This window comes from Hemicordylus capensis, chromosome 4, assembly GCF_027244095.1.
Source record: "Hemicordylus capensis ecotype Gifberg chromosome 4, rHemCap1.1.pri, whole genome shotgun sequence".
Taxonomy (NCBI): Eukaryota; Metazoa; Chordata; class Lepidosauria; order Squamata; family Cordylidae; genus Hemicordylus; species Hemicordylus capensis.
Window position 1 is genome coordinate 43,303,521 of NC_069660.1, and position 27,338 is coordinate 43,330,858.

General features: G+C 44.0%; 2 protein-coding genes across 25 annotated transcripts in view; both read left to right on the top strand.

Annotated features, from left to right (window-relative positions):
- Positions 1-4,059, top strand: part of EPB41L1 (erythrocyte membrane protein band 4.1 like 1) — a 247,953-nt gene extending 243,894 nt beyond the window's left edge. For all 20 annotated transcript variants that reach the window (XM_053249591.1, XM_053249593.1, XM_053249578.1 and 17 more), the window contains one exon: positions 698-4,059. In XM_053249591.1, the coding sequence (XP_053105566.1) occupies positions 698-706 (9 nt within the window). In that variant the 3' untranslated portion in view covers positions 707-4,059. The remainder of the gene's footprint in view (positions 1-697) is intronic.
- A 1,402-nt stretch (positions 4,060-5,461) lies between these two features.
- On the top strand, positions 5,462-24,127 carry AAR2 (AAR2 splicing factor). Of its 5 annotated transcripts, XM_053249599.1 has the most exons (5): positions 5,470-5,484; positions 8,541-8,629; positions 11,605-12,389; positions 15,084-15,313; positions 19,904-24,127. In XM_053249599.1, exons 2-5 carry the CDS (start codon positions 8,622-8,624, stop codon positions 20,069-20,071), a joined length of 1,191 nt encoding a protein of 396 aa, XP_053105574.1. In that variant the 5' UTR covers positions 5,470-5,484; positions 8,541-8,621; the 3' UTR covers positions 20,072-24,127. The 5 variants fall into 5 exon arrangements, with proteins under 5 accessions (XP_053105579.1, XP_053105574.1, XP_053105578.1 ...); XM_053249604.1 differs by lacking the exon at positions 8,541-8,629 and having other exon boundaries at positions 5,462-5,484; XM_053249603.1 differs by lacking the exons at positions 5,470-5,484; positions 8,541-8,629 and adding an exon at positions 8,825-9,461.
- Positions 24,128-27,338: the final 3,211 nt, after the last annotated feature.

Genomic DNA, 27,338 nt, shown 5'->3' on the forward strand with positions numbered 1-27,338 from the left:
GAGAGTGCACCCTAAAGCACACCTCAGAATACATGGTAGTGTTCAGGAATTCCACATCTGATGCACAAGGGTTCCCTCTCAAATGAAAAATGTGGAAGGCCTTTTATGAAGGTAGGATGTTTGAAGACCATTAACTTAGAGTAACTCTGTATTCAGCAGGCTTCACAATCTCTCGCCCACTGAACACACCTTTAGTGACACCTTTAGCGACCTTTAGCTACAGTGGTGTAAATCGTGAGGAGGAACATTGAAGTCCTCACACAGCAGAGTATGCTCTGGTGAATAAAGAAGTTTAGCCCAAGAGATTATCTGGAGACATTAGGTTGAGTTCAAAAAACAAATAAAGATTTATTAAGAAACTAAAACCTCATACCCTGAGAGAGACATAGAACAAGATACTCAAATAGGCACTAGCCTTCATCAACAACTGAACAATTCTGACTCTTAACTGACCAAGACAGCCCTATTAACATCTCATCATACCTCTAGTGGCCAGAAGAGATGACTGCGGTGCTAAGAGAAATGCTTTAGAATTCTCACTTCTAACAGCTACCTTGGTATAAATCTGTTTGTACTGTTGCAGCTAGAGTTGCTCCATGCACTAAATCACCAAAGGAAATCTTGCTTATTGAGATTTTATGAAAATGATACATTATATTTACTAATGTATTTGTTTACTTTAATTCTTCTTGTACAGGAATCTTGACCTCTGTGTTTCTAAAGTTGGCATCTCTATTTTAACTTTGGAGTAAAGAAGGGGCCTTTATGCTGGATTCCTCAATGAGACATAGAACGTCCTGGCTGCAAGAATAAAGCTGAGAGACAAAATAAAATAAAATAAAAATAAAAAAGGAATAGCAAATATATTATATATTATATATACAGGAAACAAAATGCATCCTTGCACTGCTGCTATATGCTGGAGATGAATTACAAACAGCAACATCAGCAACAAACAAAACCGACCACCTCTTCAAATGGATGGAAGAATTGACAGGACTGACCTAAAAGGGGAGGGGGGGACCCAAGATGGTAATAATAATATTAACAATACAATAAACCACCGTTCTGCATGTTACATTTAAAGGACACATAACTCATTTGTTGCATACTGAATGGAAAAGCAAAAATGCTTTGCAACAAAGCAAGAAATCAATGAGCAAAAACAAGCAGAAACACAAAATGATTCCCTGCATAGGAAAGAATCAAAAACCATTCACTTGTACAACTCTTGCGTAATTATTTTCTGATTTGGGATGTATGGTGATCACCTTTCCTTTCCACTCCATGCCACTTCTGTTGCTTCATCTTTTGGGTTCTGTTGTTTTCCCAGCCTGTCCCTCCATTTTTAACCCTCCCTTTGTCCTGTCCCTTGTTCTGCTGACAATAATTATGACTGGATTTCACTTAAAGCAAAGGAAAATGATCTGTATATGATTTCTCATTGATCAAAATGCAGCCTGTAGAGGTTTCATATGGATGTGCTTTTAAGTTATGTATATTATATATAACTGGGGAGGGTGGGAAACATGATTAAAACAAATTAAACAGTGCTGATAAGTATGACAATGACATTTTTACATTATAATTATTTGATTGACCGTGGTTGACGTATTATGACATTCTTAGATCATGCTGATATCCCATGGAAACAGACTGAGAAAAGAAAATCACGAATTCTCTCTCTGGGGGCAGTATTTGTCTGTCACTCACCTGATTTGTGCTCTTGCAAAAGGGACTGACATAGTGACATAATGGTGTTTGTAATTGGTTGGTTGGTGATAAGGCAGCATTCAACAACATGAGAAGGATGTCAAGGAAGACAGAATGGATTGGTGTTACTGCAGCCCAGTTAGTCACTAAAACATGTCAACCAACAATGTCTCCCTTGTCCTTCAGCCCCAGGAAACTGAGGTCGCCTTGGGCTCATGAGGTCAGGTTGCTTCATTCACAACCTTCCAGTATCTAGAAGTCTTTGATCTCTCAGACATAACATTACCTGTATGTCTTTTGTGCCCCCTGTGTCAGTTCTTCAAAACTACAAAGTCTGGTTCCAAACCTAATGATCCCTCAAGCCTACTGGCTGGAATAGTGCATTTTTAATCCCATTTCTGAAGTGAAGTTCTGACTAGCTTCGCAGCTCTCCAAAGGAAACGTCCCAAGTTGAACAAGGTGGTATCCCTGGTCCACTCCCCAGCATGCTCTATGACTGCATTTTGCCAGGATGACGACATTAGATTCTGCAGCAAGTATCCAGTGGATAGGGAGCCAGTATAAAGCAGCATTGCTTCTTTACGAGTACAATCAAACAATATGCTTGCTAGGCTAGTACCAAGGTTTATTAATGAAGAAAAGTTAATGCTCTGTCTCTTGACATCCAACTGGAGAGCAAGTCGTGAAGCTTGTAAGGGCAAACCGGTGAACGCCATGAAGGCTGACACTGCTCAAGGGTGAGGCAGGCATCAGGTCTAACTGCTCTGCTACTGATGGAATGTGACACTTCCAAGTTTTCTGTGACTTCTGCCCACGCCTTCATTCACTATATGAGAACGGGCATTAGAGCAGATTCAGGACATAAGGGGGACAAACCAAAATGAACTAGTTTCCAAATGGAACTATCAGTTGCTCCAGATGTTAGAGAGAGGCCTATAAACACTACACTATTCTTGCCTTTCATCTCCCTTCCTTGAAACACATTTGATTCTTAAGAGAAGAAGGACATCTAACTACTGTCTGTGATTGGGATCTAGAGATCTTACACAGAAAGAGCCTAGCTGAATACAATCATTGGGATAGAGGGATGCATTCCATATGGTAAACGATTTGTCCCTGTAGTAAGCCCTGGTTCATTGCTCTTCCCAGTTGTTTGCTATTATGGCTCCATCAAACTGGATCTGCTTCTGGCATGCAGGCATGTCCCAGGTAAACACTAGGAATATAAACACAGGCTTTATGCTGAAGTCCTTGGGAGTCATTTCTAGTTCTAATATATCAAATATATGCTTCTCTCCCTGAATTTTATCTGTGTTCTTCCCCCTCCCCCCGCACTTCTGTTGCTTTTAGAAACTATGTAATACCCCAGAACCAAAAAGTGGAGAAATAATATACATTTACACAAAATATGCAGAACTCTGAATAACTCTAAAAACAAAACAAAAAATTGCATTATTGATTACAAAATAGCCAACATACAGGGGAATCTTGGTGGCATTACATTTTATGAGGCATTACATCATCCCACATTGCAGGGGTGGGATGGAATTCCCCTCCCAAACTTGACATTTTTTATTTTGAATTTGAAAACACAACAAATCAGCTGAAAAGTCTCTGTTGAATAAACAGCCAGATGGAAAGTATGATCCCACCTACACCTGCATACATCAGGATAGGTGAATCTGCCAGTAAAATCTGTGGAGATGCAGTTCCTCAAAAGCAACATGCACAAGATCAGAATCCAACCTTGGGCAATCAGAGGAAAGTTAAAATAGACTAATTTCCTTGGATTCCTTCCACAGCTTCTTGATGGTTAGCCATTAACAAAAACTAGTTTTTTGTTCACCTAGCAAGATGTGGCTTATATATAGATATCTATATATATATATATAAATATATATAATATTTATTACTTGTGGTAGTGTTGAAGCCATGCATAATTTTTTACGGTCATGGCTTCCTCTCACCTTGGTCATCACTACTGCTGCCATCTGATACAGCTGGTCACTTTGTTCTTTCTTTTGTTGGCGCTTTTCCATTGAAGGGGGTGGGAGATGCAACTGCTTGCTTGCACCAAATCCCACAAGTTGATTCCAAAACTGGCCTGCAATTGCATGAATTAATAATATTAATACCCTTTTTTAAAATTTGAGAAGCACATTACCAACCAACTGCAATGCTCTGTCATTCCTTCACTAATCCCCCTGCCCCGCCCACCCCACCCTGTTCCTATTTTTGTCCCCCACCCCTTTCAATCATGTCCTCTTTCAGTGCTTGGTGGTGTATGCGTGTGTGCTCACTGTTCTTGTATTCAATAAAAGTGAAATAAATGTGTTTGATGCTCAACCGCTTTGTGGCCTGCACTGACTTTTCTCTTAACAGGGAGGGCAGTGGAGGTTCTAAAGGGGCAGCTTGGGAATTAAGGACCCTACATTCAGAGATAAGCTAGTGACACACTGAGTGTGAGAGGATGGAAACATTCTATAAAAGAATGCAGAACTAACTGGGAATTGCTGCTTGAATAATAATGACAAAGTTCCAGACCCTGAGACATTATAGGATAGCCCCACCTACCCTACATTTCTACACATCTGCATCATCCACAATGGTGACCTCATTCCTTCCATGCCTATCTCTTGTCCTCAGCTGCTCATATTCAACTCTGCTGCTGTCATTCCCACTTGCCTGCCAATTCTAGGTACCCATTTGGATGTCTTCCCTCAGTCTCGTTGCCAGTCCGATTTGAGCTGATAGGGCAGGTTCAGACATAAGAGCGGTAAGTAAATAGGAGAAAACGATGTGGCCCTATCCAACACCAGCACAGCATCTCTCCAGTGGCTGTTGTGTTGGTGTTTACCTTATGGGTTTGGGTGGTTGTTTTTTCTCATTGTGAGCTCTTTTTGGACAGGGAACCTTCTTATTTATTTATTCTTTATTTTTTTCTATGTAAACTGCTTTGGAAACTTTGTTGAAAAGCGGTCTATAAAAGGAAGAAGTAGTAGTAGCAGAGGAGGAAGAGGAAGAAAACAACGGCCACTTCTGTGTGGCCCAAACCCTCCAATGTCAGGTATTGAGTCCCCTCCACCACCTGACATTCATATCCTACACTTGAAATTGAGAATGTTTGGTGGCACCCAACCTTCTCCACCGGGCATTGGCAGGTTTGGATGATGCAGAAGCGGCAGCAGTACTGTGTACTCTGTACGCTCCATGTGCTCACTGATTTGGCCCTATCCAGTGGTTTTCTTTTGCTTGCTCTTGTATTTGAACCTGCCCTTAGAGATCTCTCTCTCTATGAAATGCAGGCTGTGCTACAGGGCTTTAAATAGGGACTATTCTGTCACATGTTCCCTCCACCTCCAACTGCCGCGTGTGGTTTGTCTGGTGGACAAATCTTTGAAACCACCAACATAGTTTAGGGTGTGCACAGGATAGTTTCCTTGCCCCTGTGGGGTGAGCTTCATTTTGCTTTCCCTCCACTTTCCAGATAACACACCTCTCTGCCTCCACAGCAGATGCTGATTTCCTTGCCAGTTTGGCCCCTTCCCCATACCTTTGATGGGCTGTCTTCCTCTTTTGTTTGTTTAAAGCACTGTATGGTTCTGAATTTAAACAATCCTATAGACCAGATTTCCTATAAAAGCATTGGTTTTAAGCTGAAAAAATGTTCTGGGAAGAGTGGGGAAAGATGCTTTGTGACATCACAGGCATTCAACCAATCATCACCTGCACAGTCCCTTCTTCTTCAAACTGGCAGAACGCCACACTGTGGTGAGTATGTTTTCCAGAAAAGGGTTGGCTTCAGTTTTTATGTCCCACTTTCAACCTAGAGCAGGTCCTCAGCACTTAGTGCTAGGAAAGGTCAATGTGAGAAATTCTGAAAATGAGAATTAATGGGATGAGGCATTTTTGTTGCTACCATGGCCTATTTCAGTGATCCACTATTTTTCAAGTGGTGGGCAGGGGTGGGGGGAGTTGGCAAAAAACCTTCAATGTGAGAGCCATTTCCCACTGTGCTAGCCTCTGCACAGTACTACCCTTTTCTTGGCACTGGGAGGGTCCTTTAAGAGATAGAGTGCTCTCTTAAGAGCTCTGTCTAGAAGAAAAGCAGTGGGATGGGCAACACTTCCTAGCACTGTGCATGCCTTCCAAATGGAGCAGGGGCTCAAGAGGGCTCTATTTCCTTTAATGGAGATCCCCGGGTGCTAGGCAAAATGCACAATGGGAACAGTCACTTCCACAGGGTGCCAGTGGAACTGTGCAGAGAATTCAGCTTTGAAGTTTCACATAGGCCCAATAGAAAGTTGCCAGGGGGTTGCACATAGGATTGGTGGGGGCCAACACCAGCCCCCTGGCCTTAGAATGAAGAACACTGGCCTATTTATACACAATACTGTTGTATTATCATTCTACTGTGGATTAAATGAAGCAGTCATAGCATGCAAATGTTACGTTTCTACTTTCATCTGCTGCTTTATTTTCATAATGCAATTGCTGGAGGTTTATACACCAGGTTTGCAATTCTAAGTGCATTTTCTTGGAAGAAAGAGCCATTGACATCAGTGGCTGGCATCTGGACTACTGCTACGCTAACGCAAACATGTACTAGTGCAAGGATGTTGTGTGCTTGCATCAGAAGCTTGTGTTCCAGACGAGTGTTGTGCTAGCGGAACTGGGTTTGCTTGTGCAACTTGTGGCACACCTCCTGCTGTGAAATGCCCGCATCCTGTTCCACTATTCTTGTGCAAGCACAAAAGGAGTGCAAGTTCTCAGCGTTCCCTGTGACTTTGCACAGTTACATGGCCATATTGCATGGGTGCAACCTGGTTCATTGGCACTAGTGCAGCATTAGTTCGGATGTCAGCCAATGTGATTTACTTTCAAACTGGTATATTTAGGAGGATGGTGTCAGACTTAAAATGGATTCTGGGCTTTCTTGTTGCTAATGCTTTTTCAAACGAGGCTGAACTTGCAGACTCTGGGCATCCTGTATCCTCAGTTACATGACACTGAATTTAATTTTGTCTTGTAATTCCATCGCAGACCTTGAGAAGGATAGAAAAACTGGTAATTGATCAATTAATTGCTTTACATTTGTTCATACTGAAACTGTCGTGTCTATGAACAGGGGCTGAAATGGTAAAAAACAATGACAAGGTGGCAATGATACTAACCAGAAAACCATAGAAAAACCTCTCAGGCACATATAGGTGCTAACATAGAGTTAGGAAATATTTCCCTAGACTCCTTTGTTATTTGGGTAGGCTCTGCCTTTCTCCTGCTATCGAGACAGTGAGAGCCAGTATGGTGTCGTGCATAACAAAGTGTCAGACAACAGAGTGATTCAGGTCCAAATCCTTGCTCAGACATCATGCTCAATGGTGGCCTAGCAGTATTTTTTAGGTTAGTGTAAGGAAGAGAGGAGGAGTACAACATACAACCCCCCTGAGCTCATAGAAGCATGGGATGGCTATTAGTCTGGTGGCTGTATGCCACCTCCCAGCCTCAGAGGCAAGATACCTCTAAATGCCAGTTGCAGGGGAGCAACAGCAGGGCGCTTTCCATGTTAGCTGCTCAACAGCAGCAAAATGCTCCTGTTCAGGCAAATCGCATTTGAAACATAAACAGCGGGGGCGGGGGCAGTCTCACAGAAACTAACAACCCAAAAAACAGCAACTTTTTTACGCCGGATACACGACGCTATAGCACTATATCACAGCAATTAAATTTGAAACAAGGCACTGGAAATGTGAACGGCACCTTGCTGTCAGTGTAGGGACTGCAGTGTCACAACACAGGAAGGCAGGAGATGCCTTCTCAGAGGCATCTGGTGGGCTACTGTGGAAGCACACTTCTGAGATCTGCCATGACCTCGTTGCAGGGTGTAATCTGGAAAGCATCCAGGAGAGAGGGCATGCGCTCACCTCCTGTCTGTGGGCTTTTCAGAGGCATCTCGTGAGCTACTATGTGAAACGGGATGCTGGAGTAGATAGGCCTTGAGCCTGATCCAGCAGGGCTGTTATGTTCTTATGTGTGGAATAAAAATATAGGAATACAACTAAATAAAAGACTTCCAGCTATTTCATTGGAACTAATTCAAAAAAGTACTATTTCCAAGGCGGCCCTTCCATGAGACACTTGCCTCAGGCATGGGCACACACGGCATCTTCTTGTCACCTGCTGCCACCACCTTTCCTTACCCCCACTGGGGCATGCTGTTCATTTTCCCTTCCCCATTCTGCTAAAGCAGGCCGCTTTCCTCCTGCTTACACCCCTGCTGCCACTGCTTGACTTAATAGCATAATCTGGGGCTGCTTGTGTGCTGCTGCCACTGCCTTGGTAGCATGACCTGACCTTAGAATGCTGAGCATCCACCCGCAGATTGGGGTAGGTTATTGTTTTCTGTTGCTTCATGCAACATGTGTTGGGCCACCCCCGACTATCTCTAGGTATGTCATTCAGCAACACTATCTGGAATAATATTCTTTCTAAAGGTGTGAATTGGGACCCATCTTCACTTTCGTTCCAGGGCCTACTTCAGTCTTGCTATGCCCCTGCTGGATAGGCATCTGTCAGGGATACTATAGCAGTTTCCTGCCCTGAGCGTCAGTCAGAGCTTGCAACCCTGGAAGCAGAGCTTTCTTTAAACTGGCTCCATCACCAGGAGTCCAAACCTGGCCAGCCAGGGTTCAAAAACACAGGGAGAAACTCTGTCCACATGCACAGCTTGATGCTGCAGTGAAGTGCTGATTGTGGAGACATTTGGTGGGGTGGCCAGGGAGTGCATTAGCACAGCTAGCCAGCATGACTCTTCTCTTTGGTTTCAGGCCCAAGGTATGAACAGGGCTTATGTAGATACAAGAATCAGATAAGGTTGCCAACCCTGAAGTCCCTTGGGATCTGCATCAATGTTCAGGTGATTATTGAAAGCAATCCTGGAGGTTTTAATGGCTTGACGTGAAAAATGGGGCAGGGGAGATCTCCAGAAATAGCAACAATCAGAGTTTGCAACCCTGGAAGTAGAGCTTTCTTGAAACTGGCTCCAAACAGGCTGCTCCCTGTGTATTGTATCCTGAGAATTCTTTTTTTTGAAATAACCCCTGCTAACTGGGCAAAGAGGCACCTTTTACCATGGTGATTCTCTTTATTTAGCAGGGGGAGAGTAACTGGCCCTATCCACCCCCAGCACAGTACTTCCAGTGACTGTTGCTGGTGTGTGTCCTGTTTCTTTTTAGAATGTGAGCCCTTTGGGGACAGGGAGCCATCTTATTTGCTTTATTTCTCTTTGTAAACTGCCCTGAGCCATTTTTGGAAGGGTGGTGTAGAAATCGAATTATTAATAATAATTAATAAGGAGCCCCTGGTGGCGCAGTGGTAAAACTGCCGCCCTGTAACCAGAAGGTTACAAGTTTGATCCTGACCAGGGGCTCAAGGTTGACTCAGCCTTCCATCCTTCTGAGGTCGGTAAAATGAGTACCCAGAATGTTCGGGGCAATATGCTAAAATCATTGTAAACCACTTAGAGAGCTTCGGCTATAGAGCAGTATATAAATGTAAGTGCTATTGCTATTGCTAATAATAATAATACTCCCTGGAACAGTTCCTCCATCCATGACCGACCAGCTGATGATGAGCAGAAACCTTACAATTAAAGACAACTGAGAGTTTGTAGACTTCTTTTCGTTTTTCGTTCTCCAAACTAATTTTTCAGCTCAGACTCAACCCAGGAAGAAATTCCTACTAGCAACGTGCGTAATAATGATAGTATTAACAATAATGATAGTTTATCATTATATCATTAATATCATTAATAATAATGATAGTTAAGGGTTCTTCAGTGGGAAACCATTGCACCTTGGACCCATATTTTGTCTTTCTTTTATAAGTACTATACAATACAAGTCCTAGTGTGGGGAAGAGACTAAGGGAAGGGTGCTTAAGAAGTGCACCTACTAACTAACTCAAAGAAGCGACCAGCCGCCACTGCCTCTTTCGATTAAAAAAAACCTCCTTACCACCAAGGAGGACATCTCCAATCGCGTTTCCGACCCACAAGACGGAACGCCGTGAAACTCGGCCGCGAGACCTGCTCGGGCTACTTCCTGGAAAGGACCGTTTTCTGACTCTATGGTCATGGGCCATTGGAGAGCGGTCTTTCCTGCCGGAAGTTGTTGCTGAGTTCCCCAACGCTGAGATCTCGCTGGCTGCGGCAAGAGGTGGGAATGGAGTGGCGGCGTCTTGTTCCCCCGGGTGGGCTCCGTGTGGTTCCTGTTTCTTGCGGGTTGCGAGTCGCCCCTGCGGGTGGAAGGAAGAGCCGTGTCGTGTTTGACAGCTCCTGCCCATCGAACCCCGATCGATGGCGCTCTCCTGCTGCTCAGGGAGCCCTTATGCTTCCCCGGCTAGATGCGGGCTGGCTGAACCACCTTCATGGCGGTTATTTCTCCGCTACCTTCTTTCTTGCTTCTTTCCGCAGAAAATTCTCGCTAGCTCCAAGTCCAGTTGTGGTTTTGCCCCCCCGCGCGGCTCTTCAGCCCTGTAATAAATATAAGAAGAGTGCAAGTCTGCTCAGTTGTTTAAATTAACTTCAGGACTTGCAGTTTGTTTCCTGGCTGAGGTTTCTGTGGCTTCTTTCTACTGCACATGAAGGGAATTCAACAGTGGGAGTTGCTTATGTGAGGCTACCTTAGACTGAGTCAGACCAACAGTCCATCTAGCCCAATATTATCTAAACTGGCAGGCAATACTCTCCAGAGTGTCAGGCAGAGGGTTTTTCCTATTATCTCTTACCTGATCCTTTAAATAGAGATTGAACCTGGGATTTTCATGCAATGTGTGTATTATTGCAGCACAGACCTATTTCAGCTGTTCAGTTTCAGCTGCTTGCAGCTGTTAAACTTCTGTGACACGTTCCACTTTAAAAATATGTGATGCTTCTCTCAGGAAGGAGGCTGGCAGTCTTTTATAAATAGCTATGTATTTTGTATGTAATAAGGTGTGAAATGGGTGAGTTTCGGTTAGTAATGATGGACCCATGCAGCTCCCTGTATATGCTTTTACAAATTTCTGGTGGGATGTTGCCAAGTGCAGATGTTGGGTAAGGTGTCTGAATCCATTCTGATTTCTAGGTAGATTTCCAAGTAGTTTCCTGATCATGTGGTTGAAATGAAGTACCTTGAATTATATTAGAAGCTTTTATTTTTCCCTCTGTGCTTTCTCTCCCATGTTGTCCTTCTGCCAATTTTTACATTCTGTACAGGTCCAGTATATTGGTGGCACTATATAAATGTTTAGCAGTAGTACAAGGACTACACTATAGGTCCTCTTTATCTCCTCCTTGACAAATTCCTTGGAGAAGTCTGGAAGGTAAAATCTGTGTTCTCTGTTTTAGGAAATCTTGCCCCCTTTGCCACCATAGAAGCATCCAGGGCATTTGAAAGCCAAATCTAAATATCTGAGTACTTTGGACACCTGGTCGGACTTTGTCATTTGCAAGTATATCCCCTGCTATCTTGGCATATCCCCTTGGCAAAGAGGCACCTTTTAACATGGTGATTCTCTTTATTTAGCAGGGGGAGAGTAACTGGCTCTATCCACCCCCAGCACAGTACTTCCAGTGACTGTTGCTGGTGTCTATCTTATGTTTCTTTTTAGATTGTGAGCCATTTGGGAACAGAGTTCCATCTTATTTATTTATTATTTCTCTGTGTTAACCACCCTGAGCCATTTGTGGAAGGGTGGTATAGAAACTGAATTAATAATAATCATATTTCTCACAGTCCAGGAGGTCTGAGAGGTGTACTATATTCTTCAGTCTTGCTTATTCAGCCTTCTCTATATTTTGGCAATGCTTGTAATCCATGTTAATTGTTGGTTTTTTGCCCTTCCAATTAGATTTACAGTTGCCAAGGGAGTATCATTGATGGCAGAAATGGAGATTGATCAAGACCTAGCCAAACGACTCTTTTTTGAGGGCGCCACAGTTATAATTTTGAATGTCCCAGAAGGAACAGAGTTTGGCATTGACTACAACACTTGGCAGGTAGGGCCCAGGTTCCGAGGAGTTAAGATGATTCCTCCAGGGATTCATTTCCTTCACTACAGTTCAGTTGATAAGAACAATAGCAAAGAAAGTGGTCCTCGTACTGGCTTTTTCTTGAGCTTACAGCAGCGAGATTTACGAGTGTTGCATTGGGACAGAGCCAAAGAAGAGGTGGACCTCACCCCTGCATCTGAAGATGAGATTGAAGCCATGCGGGCCAACCTGCAGGAAATGGACAAATTTCTGGGCCCTTACCCCTATGGCACTCTTAAAAAATGGATCTCTCTCACTAACTTCATTAATGAATTGCTGATGCAAAAGTTGCAACCAGAAAGTGGACAGATATGTGCCTTTTCGGAGGTGCTGCCTGTTTTGCCTGGGAGGTACACGAAAGATCGAGTTGAACAGAATTTGCCTCGCTATGACACAGAGTGCAAAAGCTATGCAGAAGGTCTGGCCCGGCTACCCAAAATGCAGCTGAAAGCTGGCACTGAGATCAGGTTCACAGAAATACCGAAGCAAATGTACCCTGAAGGTGCTACACCCGAGGAAGTTACCAGGCACAGTATGGACCTCAGCTATGCCCTGGAGACTGTGATCAATAAGCAGTATGCCAGCAATCCCCAGGATGTGCTTGGTGAGTAAGCCAGCTTTCTCAAAAGTTGCTTTTCATGTTGTTTTCAAAGTGACTTTCAGGAGAGCCACTTGCAGATGTCGACTGTATCTATTCTCTCAACACCATTGCATGTATTGTATGTAGTTCAGTGTGTGGCTACAGATGCACCTATGCCTTCCAGGAGTAATCTGAGAAGCAGCCCTCCATTGTGAACTAGATGTGATTGGTTTGGGTTGTGTGCAGACTGCTGCTGACTACTTTTTGTTGCTTATAAGTGGGGGACAGACCTGATAATCTTCCCAGGCAAAGGAAAGATAACCTTAATTAAAATTATTGTGCTTAAACCAGTCCATAAAATCAGGCAATTCCTAGTAAGATATCCTGAAATAGGATTGAATTTGTTTTCCCCAGTCCCATTAGACAACATGATGGAACAAAAAGAACAAGTAATTTATTCAGAAGCTTTCCATTTGCAGTACTGTATTGGTGTCCCCTTGTGGTAGAGCCTTGGAACTGCTTAGATAGATTAAAGTAATGTGACATTCATTATTTAATGTCTTACTAAAGATTATCAGCTGGTGTCCCTCAGTAGTGGCACCTTAATTATCTGCTTTCTTGGAAACGTAGAAAAGTTATGGGCTGATGTTAAAGTCTTCTCTAGGGGGCATGTCCTTGAATAACACCTTAGAAGTATAATATGGTGAGAGAACTATGAAAGGAAGCTGGTATGGCAATAGCCTCTTCAGGATTACACCTGGGGAACTACTAATAATAACTATAAAATGTCTTGGTGAGCTTCCCCAAGCAGTATCACATTGGGGGGCAGGATAAAATTATTTTAAACAAACAAATAAAAACCCTTCTTTAATTTCTGCTAATTTACACAAACGTATATATTTGCCCCTAAAGTTCTGTGCAGTAAATGCAGCTTAATTACTTCCGCAAGTAATTAGGATTTTAGTGCATTCCGAGATTAAGCTTCCTGGTCACTGCTTTGTATGGAGGCATCCACAAATCCATTCGCCAGGGGCAAGTACAGCTGGTCCTTTGGCCAGAAGCTGCTCACATCCCCTCCCCCAGATTTTCTTCTGAATATCAAGAAAAGAAACATCAGAAATGTCTCTTGTTTATATTTTGTCCCGGTCAAGTGGGAAATCTCCAGATCTGCACATATCAGAGGATTGGGGGTGGGCATTGGTGATGTTCACAAATGGAGACTGCCCAATAAGCCAAGACAATGTTTATGGGCCCTTATTCATATGCTTTGTTTTGTGTATTTTTAAATATTAAATACTGTGACCCTTGCTGAGCCTAAGGGACAGGTCAAGCTGGAAATGTAAACAAATAATAATCTTGTACTATGAAAAAGAAATCTGTTGGTGTGTCAGCATGGAAACTATTAAGTTCTTCAGAATCCTTGACTGGGCACCATGTTTATTTGATGAAGGGCTGGTGATGTGCCTTCTCAAAAGCTCTCCAATTCCTACAGCAGTGGTGGCCAACATTTTTAGCAAGAGGGCCACATAAGTGTTGCTGTACTACTAATTACAGTCCGTGTTCAGCCCTCTCGCCCTCTGCACCTTGGTGTGGTTTTGCCTGCTGCCTGCTCTCTGCTACGGAGAAGGGAATGGGGCTGCATGGGAGAGACAGACACTGCTGCCCCAGGCTCTGTTCCATGCCTCCACAAATTCTGACCCACCAAGCTGCCAGGTGCTTGAGCATGGCATGCCGCCAAAACAGGAGGTTTATGGAGCTCCTTGTGGGCCACTGTATTGGCTTGGTGGGTCACAAGGTACAATTCTGCTTTATGCTAGAGCTAGCTTTGTAGGTCACCCTCTTTCTGTCCAGGTGTGCTACAGACAAATTCCTTACTTTGGATCTTTTCTGAACTATATTCTAGCTGTTCTATTCTTGCACAATTGTGCAGCTTTCCTGTTATCACGTATGCCTGGCCAAAACCTAGAGGTCTTTTGGATGTCACAGGACAGTGTGAAAAGTGTGATTGCATTTGGCAAAGTGACAGAATATAAGTTGATAAGCTGGTGATGCAATAAGCATATTTAAGGTGACTCCCAAGTACTCCTTTAAGACATTCAAATTTATTATGTAAAAACAGATGACAATACCTTGTAAAAACATTGTTAAAAACAAACAAGCGTATCAGCGTCAAACACCAGCCTCAGTGTGACAGAGTAAAATAGGCTCCTTTGCAAAATGTTTCTTATTTTTCTGGCTAAATTTGCTACCTGTGCCACCATGCAGTTTTCCTGCAGAATATCATATCTCCACCCCCACCCCGAAATGGCTATTTAGTCCCCAAGGTTCCATTTGCTACATATGGGGTGGCGACAGTTATGGGGAAAGTGTGGAGTTAACGGGTTAAATGCTTCCTCCCTTTTGTCCTTCAGCCTCACACGGCTACTGCTCATGAGTACACTCAAGCCTCTAACTGCATGATGCCTTTAACATCACACATAGTTTGGCCCCAAGACAGTTCTCTTTAAGGATGTAGTAATGATAGTTTTATCTTTGGCACTTTAAACAACAAAGGTGAGAATGTGTCAGTGCATGGAATGACATCTGCTTGTAGACAAAAATGTGCACCGCTCTCAAATGTAATGTGTCCTTTAACCAAGCCATCAACATTGAAGCTAAAGACCTTCTTGTTTCTATGCTCCCCCCCCCCCTTATCTTTCCTTGATGGGACCTTTCCAGGGGAGTTGCAGTTTGCCTTCATCTGCTTCCTTATTGGTAATGTGTACGATGCCTTTGAGCACTGGAAAAAATTCCTGAATCTCTTATGCCGGTCAGAAGATGCCATAGTGAAGCATCAAGCCCTGTTCAGCAACCTCATTTCTGTCCTGTACCATCAGCTCAGTGAAATCCCTTCTGATTTCTTTGTGGACATAGTCTCCCAGGACAACTTTTTAACCAACACTTTGCAGGTAAGCGAGCGGCTTTTGTTAGCATGTAGGCGGTGAAACAGCAGTGTGAAGAACTTCCACAAGAATTGCTTACATGTTCAAAATGCAACATCAAATTAAGAGTTGACTCTTGCAGTCTTGAAACTGGTGGGTTTTTGCCAGAATGTTAGAAATCGGGTTGTGTGTGTGTGTGTTTCTTTCTTTAGATTTTGCTATTAAAGCACACCTTAAAAAAAGCAAAACATCAAATTTAGGGGGTGGGGTGGGTGTGTCTTGGGTCAGAAGTAGATGTGACAGTAGTCCATCTAGTTCTGACCCAAGTGGACAAATCTTGCCTCTGCCATAAATTTATGAAGTGGCCTTAACAAGCCACCTGTTTTCATCATCAGCTTCCAAACTGCAGGATGGGGATAGCTATACAGCAACACTGTAAGAGTAATACGGATTACATCAAGATAATGTGAAGTGCTTTGCACTTTCAAAAAGTGCAATACAGATGCTACATATTAAGTGTTACTGTTCAGGGTTATCACACTGTTCACTTTCTCAACTACATATGACAGAGATAGGAGAGGGTACCCAATGTGGGGTTGCCGCTGTCAGTAGCTCCCATTTGGTCGCAGTGACCCCTAGTTTTGGCCTTATTGAGGTTGCTCCTTGAAATGAGAAACTTCTTATTAAAGGAACACTGTAGATTTTTATTCCAAGGAGCACCGTGTGTGTAAAAGTAAAAGAGAGAGGTGGGGGGAAGGACACCTTGGCCCTATTTAGCTATTCTGTGTTGTTCCTTCTGTAGATCTGATGCTGCTACAACAGTCCTGTCAACAAACTGAAATTCAATCAGGCTGCATAATTATAGGTTGCTTCATTCCAGCACAGAAGCCGAACAGAAGCAATGCAGAAATTATCCCAGACAGCTGGGGGAGGCATCGTCTAGCTGCTTTATGAGTTGTTGGCAGTAGGAATGTTCACGGAACCACAGTGGGGCGGTTTGATTCTGGTGGGGATGCTGCTTTAAGGGTGGGGGAGGGTGCACTTACCCCTCCCACCGCTTTCCCCCACCGGCACTCGTTGCCGCTAAAAACCTTCGGGGCAGCAGCATACCTCCCTGCCGCCCCTTCCCCCTCCTCGGCCGGAAGTGGCCAGAAGTACCGGGTGTGCATGCACCTGTCGCACGTATGCATGTCAGACATGTGCATACGCACCTGGTACTTCTGCCCACTTCCAACCGAGTATTGGGAAGGGGTGGCAAGGAAGTACGTGACGCCCCAAAGGTTTTTACCGACAATGAGCACCAGTGGAGGGAAAGCAGCGGGAGGGGTAAGTGCACCCTCCCCCGCCCCTAAAGGGCACCCACCGCATTGAACTTCAAAACACCCCCGGTATTTGAACCTGTTCGAAGGCCTGTAAAAGGGCCTCTGAACAGGTTCATGCACATCCCTAGTTTAGGCTTGAGCCTGAAATGTTTTGGAGGCCATTACAGAGGCCTCAGAAACGTTTTGGCTACCGAGGCCATTTCGGCGGCGAGGGAGGGTGCACTCACCCCTCCCGCCACTTTTCCCCTGCTGGCGCTCCATGGTTTTAAAGCCCCTTGGGGGCTTGGCGTACCTCCCTGCCACCCCGTTCCCGGCCAGAAGTACCAGGCGCACGAGTGTGGGCCCATCTGCCATGCACGCGCACGTACAGGATGGGCGCATGTGCGCCTGGTACTTCTGGCCGGGAACAGGCGGCAGGGAGGTATGCTGCTGTCCCAATGAGCACCCTCCCCCACCCTTAAAGAGCCACCTCCGCCACCACCGAAACACTTTTGGGCTCAAGCCCACCCTAGCTGACAGCAGGTGGCACTTGATAATACTCAAGCAAGTCATTAGCTATGCATGTCTCTGTTTATTTGCAAGCCCTCAGAAAATTTCGCCTGCTATTGTTTTTTTGTTGGCGGCTTCGAGAAGGGTTCTCAAAGACATTAACCCTGAAGAAGGCCTGTTTGAACATCTTAGCCACTTCAAGTGCTGAATTTGCTGTTGCCCACTGAGCTGTGGCAAAGTTTTAAACAGACATGAAGAACGTAAGAACAGCCCTGCTGGATCAGGCCCAAGGTTGATCAGGCCCCAACTTAAACATTCTGCTTAATCATTTAATGGAAGTAGGACTATACCTGTTCACTGGTTAACACTTTACATCCCTTCTCTATTCACAAGCAAGCCATAAGCATAACATATAGGAGTACGCATTTAGTCCTTTATCTCAGGTGGTTAGTGCTTGCTAATGGTTGGAAGACATCATGTTTATAAATGTTATGAAAAGCATCCTCCTTAAGTGAATCCCTAAAGAACTATTTTCTGTTTTTATTCTGATAAAATAAGTGCTCCATTTTCCTTATCACATGTTCCTGGCTGAAACATAGAATTCCCAGAAGTCAGAGGACAGTGTCAAAATTTTGATTTTACTTGGTAAACTGGCAGAGTAAAAATGCCAGTACAACCAGCTTTCTTTGGTTGTGGTATACTGCTGATCAGTGCTGATGTGGTGCCCTCCATGTGTGAGGCCCAGGGCAATTGCTTTCTGCCCTCCTAGTCTGGAAAGTGATGCATTGAAGAGGGGTCCATGGATAAGGTAGAATGTGTTGAACCCATCAACGATAAGTACATCAAGCAGGGTATAGAAGCTCCACCCATTAACACTGAACTCTGGGACATTTCACAGTCAGTGGCATTTTTAAAACTCAATTCCATGAGGGCTGGAATACTTGTTTTTAAACAACAAAATGAAAGTGGAGATTCTCAGTGTTATGTATTCATTGTCAGATTCTGTGCCAATGTCAAAATTTGCACATACTGAAAACTACTAGCCTTGCCTAGCAGGCAGCAAGATCGTGTGTGTGTATGTATGTATGTATGTATGTATGTATGTATGTATGTATGATCTTGGCTGTAGCTGGCTGACTTTAAAAACCAGCAGCTGAGCTTTAACCCACATCAACTTTCATATGTATTTTACTGTGCTGGTGAAGTGGATGAAACACAGAATTTTGGGTTTCCATTTTCTAATATTGGGATCACTTCATAAAATAAGGATTTTAGTAGGAGCAGCACTTCACACTATAATATACAAGAGGGGAAAGGACCCTTGTGCACAAAGCAATTAACCACCCCATTAACTTTCAGTGTGTTCTCGATGTCTGTAGGTCTTTTCTCTTTTGCTTTATCTTACAATAGCAATGTCTTTGCTTTGGGCCATCAGTCTGTTGCCTTGGAAATGAATTATGTGTGGCAAATGTAGCATGGTAGCAGCAGAGATGAGCTTGGAGATTCAATGTTCTTGTTTAATCAAACGTATTTGTGATAGTTCAAAAGTGCCAGAAGAAAATCTCAAAAATGTGAATAGTTAATGGGTTTATAGGTGAGAGACTTTAAAACTCCATTTCAAAGTCAAGTTTATAGTCAGTTACATTTATTGATTAAAACATGTAAATTGATTATAAAGGTTTCTCTGAACAATCAGGAAGCATTTGTAATGGTTAATTATTTTTAATAAAAGTGCTTCCAGAAATCATGGGTGGCAGGAGCCATATTAGAAGAGCCATTTCTCCTTTGCCTCTTGCTCACAAGAACACACCTGCTTCTTCTAAGATTATGTCTGCTGCGACACGTGTGTATCTACAAAGAGATTTCCCCCCACTCTTTAGAACTGTTGTTTTAGCCATATACAGCAGAGATTTAATGAATTAATGGATTAAACCTCATATGAGTAATTAACTAAGAGTTCTTTAATTGTGTGACAGGAACAGTTACATGTTCATTGTACGTACATTAACAAGAATTGTTGTAATGGGCATTATTTGAGATTTTAATTTCTGCACAGCTGTTCTATTCCTTCTCTTGCATCCAAAACAGAGATAATTGAGCGTGGGTTAGATCAGCTTTTCTTGAAGTTGGATCAGAACTCTAGAATCTTTCCAGCTCATTCTGATTAGTTTGGTGCCTATCAGGACTTGGGAGAGATGCATCAGATGTCTCCAGATGGGTGGGAGGAAGACATATTTGAGTTTGAACTTCTGGCATTATCTTCTTGCTGGCACATTTTATTTGTGTGCTGGCACATTTTATTTGTGTGTGATTCTACACACAAGATTTTGTAATGCTCACTTAGATTAATATTTGCTGATATGAAGATAGGAAACTCAGGGCTTGGGCACTTTTACCTGAGGAAGCAGCCCCAAAAGTGGGGCTAAAGCTGTAAATCCGTTTGCCGTAGAACTTGAGTACTTTTGATATCTTAATTTGGGGTCTTGCTTTAAATGGGCAACAAATTCCAGAGGGCTGGTCCACCAAGAAGGAGTATGTTGAGCAGGGTATAGAAGTTCCACCCCTTAAACATTTTTACAGCAGAAACAACAGAGTCTTGTAGTTCCTTCAAGCTGATCGAACTTATTTTAGCATAAGCTTTTGTGGACTATAGTCTACTTCATCAGATTTATGATGAATGAGGAAGGCTCCAGTAGATGCCTGACCCACACCATTAGGATTTGTGTCCACTAGATAGCCTCCAACCACTAGATTCACTGTGCGTGTTATACTATTTTACAAATTGCTTTGTATTATGTTTCTCTAGGTGTTCTTTTCCTACACCTGCAGCCCAACTGTCGACAGGATCCTGAGAAAAAAGGCAGAACGATTTAAAGCCCACCTAACAAAGAAGTTCAAGTGGGACTTTGAGGCTGAGCCAGAGGACTGTGCACCAGTAGTAGTTGAGATACCAGAAGGGGCGCTTATGGGCTGAATGAGGATCTCCCTCTTCCTGTTTTATTTTTAAGCTGCCTCTTGTATTCTTGAGCCTTCCTTAATTCTGCATTCAACCATGCAACACATACTTCTTGTTCTACATCACTGTTCATTGTCATTCATGGATGTAGATCTGGGAAATCGAGGAGGATTACAGACTTCCCGCCCACTGGAAAATCTGGAAAATGTAAATTAGATTACACCTAGATTGTAGATCAGGTTACATGAGCCATGTTGTCTCTCCCCCCCCCCCCCCCCAAGGCTAGTTCTGGCTTAGCCCTTTTGTGGCTCTCTTCATAGACATGTGTTCTCTTGCTGAGGAAACCTCATTTTGAGACGACAGTACTTCAGTTTTAACATGCTCATTCTCCTGTCCCATGCTTTATAATTGTGGCAGCAGTAAGTTGAGTGGTCTTGTACTCAGAAGGCTGTATATTGCCTTCTGGCACATACCTGAGCTGAACAAGGCTGAGTAAAGCTGTCTCGGGAGTGCTGCAGATGGATTTCGCCCACACAACTCGGTGTGTCATTCCTTGTAATTGTTCAAGGTTTTGCTGCTGTTGTGAACTTTTTCAATGTCAAATTCAACATGCCGGAACTCTTCCTCATTTTTACACCCCTATTCCCTCCTCTCTCCCACCTAGCAAAGGATTTCCCTACATTGTGTCAGAGCAGGAGAGATACCCAAGGGGAGCAAATTTCAAGTGAATGAGGAATTCAGGATTTAATCAATGAGTGTGTCCTGTCGAAGCCGTTGCTAAAAGCTGCATTGAATTTCTCATTTCTTTTTACTTCTGTCCTCTCTCAGGACAGGCAAGGACTTCCTGTTGTTACTTCAGAGCAATGAAAATACTATAAAACAGCCTGCAGCAAGCATATAGCCTGTTATCTTTTAATGCTTTCTTGGGGGTCCAGGATGCTGCTGAATTTTTCAAACAAGGATCCCTACTGTGTAGGGATTTAGCTGTTCATCTTGCTCATTCCTTTCCAGGCTATTGGGCTCCTTCAAGAGTTAGTATGTGTATCTAACAAGATAACCTGCTTGTTAGTCTTCACCACACAATACATCTTCCTGCATTCGCTTTTCCTACAAAATGTCCCTACAGTCTTTTATATGTGAAATATTTTAACAAAGGTGTGTGCTGGGTTTTGATGATCCTGCAGTGATGGGGATGGAACACAGTTTGTTAGGCTTGCCACCTTAAAGGAAAGAGTGTCATACTTAAATGGCAACTGGTGTTTAAATTATAAAAATCAGTACAAGTTATCATTCATTATCTGCAGGAGCCCAAGAGTTCCTGTTCCTTTATATAAGCATAGAAATCAGATCATTAGATGAAATCTGATCTAACAATCCAGGATGACCCATCTCTGCAATGTGCACATTGTATGTATGATTGTACTATTAAATAGGTGCATGGCAGGACTCTGAGATGGCTCGTTCCTGAACTGGGATTTGTGGAACATCAGTGCCCGAGGATAGAAACATACTCTTGGACAATTTTAATGCCTTATATAATTTTTTATTATATAAAATTATGTATTATTATATGAATATGATATTATATAATTTTGTGTGGCAGCCACATTTGTAATACAGTGGCCAACATGTTGCACAATGCAATACTGTGTTTCCAACCTGCCGGCTGAAGGCTAACTCTGCTGTGTTGTGCAAGAGTGCAAGTTATTAAAACAGCCCACAGGCACTTGTGTCATGCTTCTTCCATGTTTCCAGTGGAAGTAGGACTGTGCAACTGCCTGCCTGCTGTTCTGCAGTACCACTAGGACGGGCTTTCACACGCACAGCTGCCCCAGTGGGTCAGAAATGCTGGGGTTGCATTGTGTGACATGGTAGCTGGTAGGGACTGGTGCACAGGTGGCTCAGGCAGCCGCCGGCAGGGTGGGGAGCAGTTCCTTTAAAAAGCCGGAGCTCCTTACCTCCTTCTCCACCGCCCTGCCACTTTTCTGGCGGTGATGCCTGCTCTCCAAAAGGCTGCGTGTGGCGTGCGCACCGGCCATGTGCATGCCAAGGCTGCAGGGAACAGTGCCGAAGCTGCACACGACCTTTGGAGAGCAGACGCCACCGCCAGAAAAGCAGCGGGGTGGTGGATGAGCAAGTGAGGCACTCCTTACCTGCTTTTTCAGGGAACTGCTCCCTGCCCTGCTGGACTGGCTCAAACACTGGCTCCTGAGCCAGTTCGGCGCTTCCCAGAGGGGGTATTGAACCAGCTCGTGCACATCCCTATGGGGCGGTATATAGTCTTGGTGACTCATCTCAAAAAGCATATTGTAGAATTGAAAAGGTGCAAAGGGCAGTCAAAAGGACCAGTGGATTGAAGTACCTTGAGAGGGGGCATGATAGAGGTTTATGAAAATGCATGCTGAGGGGAAGGTGGATAGAGAGAGATTTTTCTCACTCAAACTAAAACACAGGATCACTCAGTTCATGAAGATTTAAACTGATGGAATGAAAGGTTGAGTCAGATAGCTAAATAGAGCCTCCAGGTTCAGAGGCTGTGTGCTCACTGAATGAATGGAGGACAAATTCAAGAGGGTTGTTTCCCTTCATGTCCTGCTTATAGGTTTCCCAGAAACCCATACAGTGAAAAACAAAGATCTGGTGTGATCCAACAGGATTCTTCAAAAGTTTATAGTCCTCTCTTTACATGTTACTCAGGAGATGGATCATCCCTCTCAGGCCAGTGTCACCAAAATAAGGTGATGTAGTGAGTGGCATGAAGTAGCAGTATTTCTGCCTACCTTCAGCTTGACACCAATGGCTGCGTAAGTCCAGCTTCCTCGCCCTCACAGCCAGCAATCAACCACTGAGAAACAGAGGCTGTAGCCTAGCCCTTTTTAACTTCCTCCTGCTAGTAAGTAGGTGAAATGAGGAAACCTGAAACTGGTGTGGAAAAGTGGGAGAGGAGATGGTCCCCAGCAGTTTTGTAAAACTGCCTTACCAAATGGTGATGACACTGTCCTGTCCAAAATGTTTTATCTATGAACTTTCCTAAGAACACGGCTGCAACTTCATTACTTGTTTCCTGCCCTCCTGCTGAGGAACATACATGGATTGATCCTATTTTTTTCTGTCCTGCTAAAGAATAGATGAGTTGATCCTATTTTCACTGAAGAACCACCCTGTAAGACTGGTTAGGCATATTAAATAATCTTTATACTGAAGCAGACCATTGGTCCAGCAAACGCAGTATTGTGTGCTCCAGTTGGCAGTGACTCAGTAAGGGTCTTTCCTGTGATCTTCTACCTAAGATTCTCTTTGGTGGAAATACTAGGCATTGATTATTCTACAACTTTCTGCTCTATCACTGAGCATCTGTTCCTTCCCCAAATACACTGAAGTTGTATCCTGCCCAAGGCTGTCTAGCAAGCTGCAGGGATTTGAATTCAATCTGGATTGTTATCAAGGTGAATATCACACCAGCTAAATGGATATTGCTAAGTTTTATCTCCATGTTTCTTCCTCACATAGGTTTGTCTCTTAATCCTGACTATCCATTGTGTTCAGGAAAACCTCTGCTTAATAGCCAGACAAATCTCACCATAGCATTTTTCTAACTCTATGGGAGAGGAGTGTAGAACCAGTTTTTACTGTGATGTGTCCAGGGAGTCAAACTAAGCCAAAACCCCAAATCTGGTTCAGAGGGTTCCCTCCGCTCCCCACCCCTAGTGACACAAGTGAACCCAAACCTAAAATCTTTTGATTGTATTGAACCAAACATAAAGTGGTCACTGGCTCAAAATACTGTATTTACCTGAATCAGAGTAGTTTTTTTCCAAGTTTTTATTTTAGAAATCGGGAGGTCATCTTAAATTCAAAGTCCTGTTCCTTTTGAGTAAATGCAGGTATAACATGTATTTAATCTCTACTTTTAAAGGAGGTCATCTTAAATTCAGAGTCTTTGATTTGGGTAAATGCAGGTAAGTGCATGAGTAACTAATTGCTCAGCTTTCAGCTGTATGATTAATGTTTTTTTTTTAGTCCTGTTGTATGTGTTAACTCTGTTAAATTCACAATAAACAGTTTTTAAAAACATTTTTTCTCATGTAAAATAGTTATTGTATTCATTTTATAGGGTTTCATTGCAAGCAAATAAGATTGATGTTGCATGAAATGTATCCAAACTGCTGCCTGAACTGGTTAGCAAATCACTTCTTTTAAAGTTAGTGTCTGAACTGGAACTGATTCAGAGTGTTAGATAAAATACCCATGAACCTGAACCAGAACAAAGTTCAAATTGTTAATTTGAACAATTTTACCGTTGCTGGCCCAGCCTCCTGCTTCACCTTCCCCAGACCGACTGGCTCCGCAGCCTCCTCCACAGATTCCTCCACCACAAATCCCTGTGCCAGAGGACCCGGGAGAATCCACAGAGAGCACTGGTTCATCAGATTCTGAGGCGGCTCCTGACACACCGCCTCTAACAGAGGATGTTGTGCAGGAGCTAGTAGCGGATACTTCAACGGAGGACTCCAAACACTATGTGGATTAATTGGTCTGAATGGCTACTTCGCTGGGTCTCTCAACCCACCACCAGACAGATCAACTGGAAGATCCCATTTTTCAACTTATTCAAACTGAGTCTCATGTCCCAGTGGCGTTAACACTAATACCAACACTTGCCTAAGTTGTTGAAGCATCCTGGGGAAAGCCAGCCTCTGTTTCTGCTACCTCCAAAGATCTGGAGAACATGTACACAGTGCAAGCCAAAGACACGGCTTTCCTGACAAAGAACCCTGTTCCAAACCCGGTGGTGGAGCAGTGTAGAGCACCCAACTCAGGTGCCAGTTCGAAGTCCCAGTCTGCCCTTAAACTGAGGCATCCTTCTCCAAACGGCAATGACTCCTCTCCTCACCTGCTTCTATCGGCTTTTTACCAGGCCTGGAGTGACATAACATCAGATTCCTGGGTCTTGGCTATTGTAAGGAATGGGTACAAAATAGAATTCAACTCCTTGCCCCCCTTTTCTGGTATTTGTACAACACCTCCTTGGCGTCACCTGCTGGAAGAGGTCAAATCCCTCCTCTGAAAAGGGCCCATTCAAAGGGTTCACTGCAACAAGAATTGCATCTACTCCCAATACATCACGGTCCCCAAGAGGGACGGGTGTCTGAGCCCTATCCTTGACTTAAGGGGCATAAATTATTTTGCAACATACAGAAGATTTTGCACAGTGACCATCCCTGCTATCCTCCGTCTCCTTTTCCTGGGTGCGTGGTTTGCATCAATCGGTTTAAAGGATGCCTACTTTCATATTTAAATCGTACCTCACCACCGCAAGTACTAAAGATTCCGTGTGGGCTCCCGAACATACCAGTATTCTGTTCTTCCTTTCAGACTGGCCTCTGCCCCGCATGTATTTTCCAAATGCATGGCGGTAGTGGCGGCCCACCTTCGACTCCAAGGTGTTACAGTTTAATTGTATATAGATGACTGGCTTCTCGTAGCTCCCACAAGATGACAACCAGGGCCGTCCCTAGTGGGGAGTGGGGCTAGGGGTGAATCAACATGTGCGGGGCCCCCTTCACATTTCAATCTAATATACATTATATGTAAAACACAGACATAAACATATACCTTTTAACAAATTTGCATACCTTTCATTCCAAAATTGAATTCTCTTGCAGTAAAAATCTTATTCTGAAGGAAGACACTTGGATTCCTAACACGACTGTAATTTATTGCAAGGGGCAAGTCTCATTTTAACAAGGCACTCCACACTTTTGCATGGAGGCAAAATTAATGCAACCCTTCCCCCCTCATGAAAGGATGGGGGGGGGGACTCTGTTTTTTAAAGGGTGGGGGGAAACAACTCTGGACCAAATTGTTCAGTGGGTGACATTCCTTCTACTTACAATGCTGCCTCCCATTTGTACACAGTTTTTCTTTTCAGTTAAAAACCATTGCAATGCCCCATTTTAGAACCCTAAAAACAATCTTCAATCAAGACAAGAGGGGAAAAGGTTGATGTGCACCCAAGACTGCGCCTTGGCTAGTTTGCTCCCTTTGCAACTTTTTATAAAACCCATTGTGAAGGAAGATTCTTGAGGGCACATGAAAACAAGTATATTTGTACAAATATGCATTAGCAGAAACATTTCAACATGAAACTTAAAATATTCCCATCCCACATGTTTCCCCCCACTTCCCACTCTGCCTCTAAAGGATCCAATATTAAAGCAATGGACTGCATGAATGTAAAGATGAACAAGTCATACACACTAGCAGAAACATCCCAACATTCAAAACTCCCAGGACCCAAGGTCCAGCCCAGCCCACCACAGCCATAACACACAACAGCAGGGGTGGGCAGAAGGTAAATGGGGATGGGGATCTGCCAGGAACTCTTGAGTGATTCCTAATAGATTGATTAGAGTTTTACAAAGTACAGTAAAAAAAAGTATCTGCTGCTATGGCCCCTCGGCGTCCTGCTGCTACTCTGCCGCTTGCTGGCTTGCCACTCAAAGCAAAGGGCCTCCTTGGAGTCCTGGCCCTCCTGCTGCCGCTGCCGGTGCTGTCCCTGCCATGCCGCCGCTTGCTCACCTGCCACACAAAGGGCCTCCTGGCCCTGCTGGTGCTGCCAACCTGCCATCCATACTCCCCGGCAGCGATCTCTCCTTGCTGCAGAGCACGCTGGTGATGTAATCGGCACTCCCCCTTCCCTGATTGGCCAATCTGGTCGCATGCAGGGGGAGGCAAAATGGCGATGCTGCACCTGTCTTGGAGTCGGTGCCAGCGGCAGCAGGGAGCACGGGCGTGAGCCAAAGCAGGCTCGCCGCTCACTCAGGCTGCCACCGCGGGGCCCCTCCAGTCGTGAGGCCTGGCCGCCTGGGGAGCTCGCACTGGTCGCCCCGCCTTAAGGATGGGCCAGACGACAACTAGTGGAAGATACAGAAATGCCCCTTTGTCATCTTCGCAGACTGGATCTGCAGGTCAATCAGGAAAAGTCAAAGTTAATGCTGGGACAGTCCATAGAGTTTCTAGGCACTATTTTGAACTTGAGAACCTCTCTAGCATTTCTACCTCGACAGCTCGATTTTGCAAGCAGCACAGACTTTCTGCACGTCACAAAAGCACAGAGCAAGGTTTGTTCAGTGCCTCCTAGGCCTGATGGCATCAGCCAGGCTCGCCTTCATCTTCTGGCTCTGCAAGCCTTGTTCTTGGACAATTTCAAGCCCCAGGTTCACTCAGCAGAGGCTTCTAACAGTTCCACTAAGGGTGCAGACAACAGTTTCCTGGTGGACAA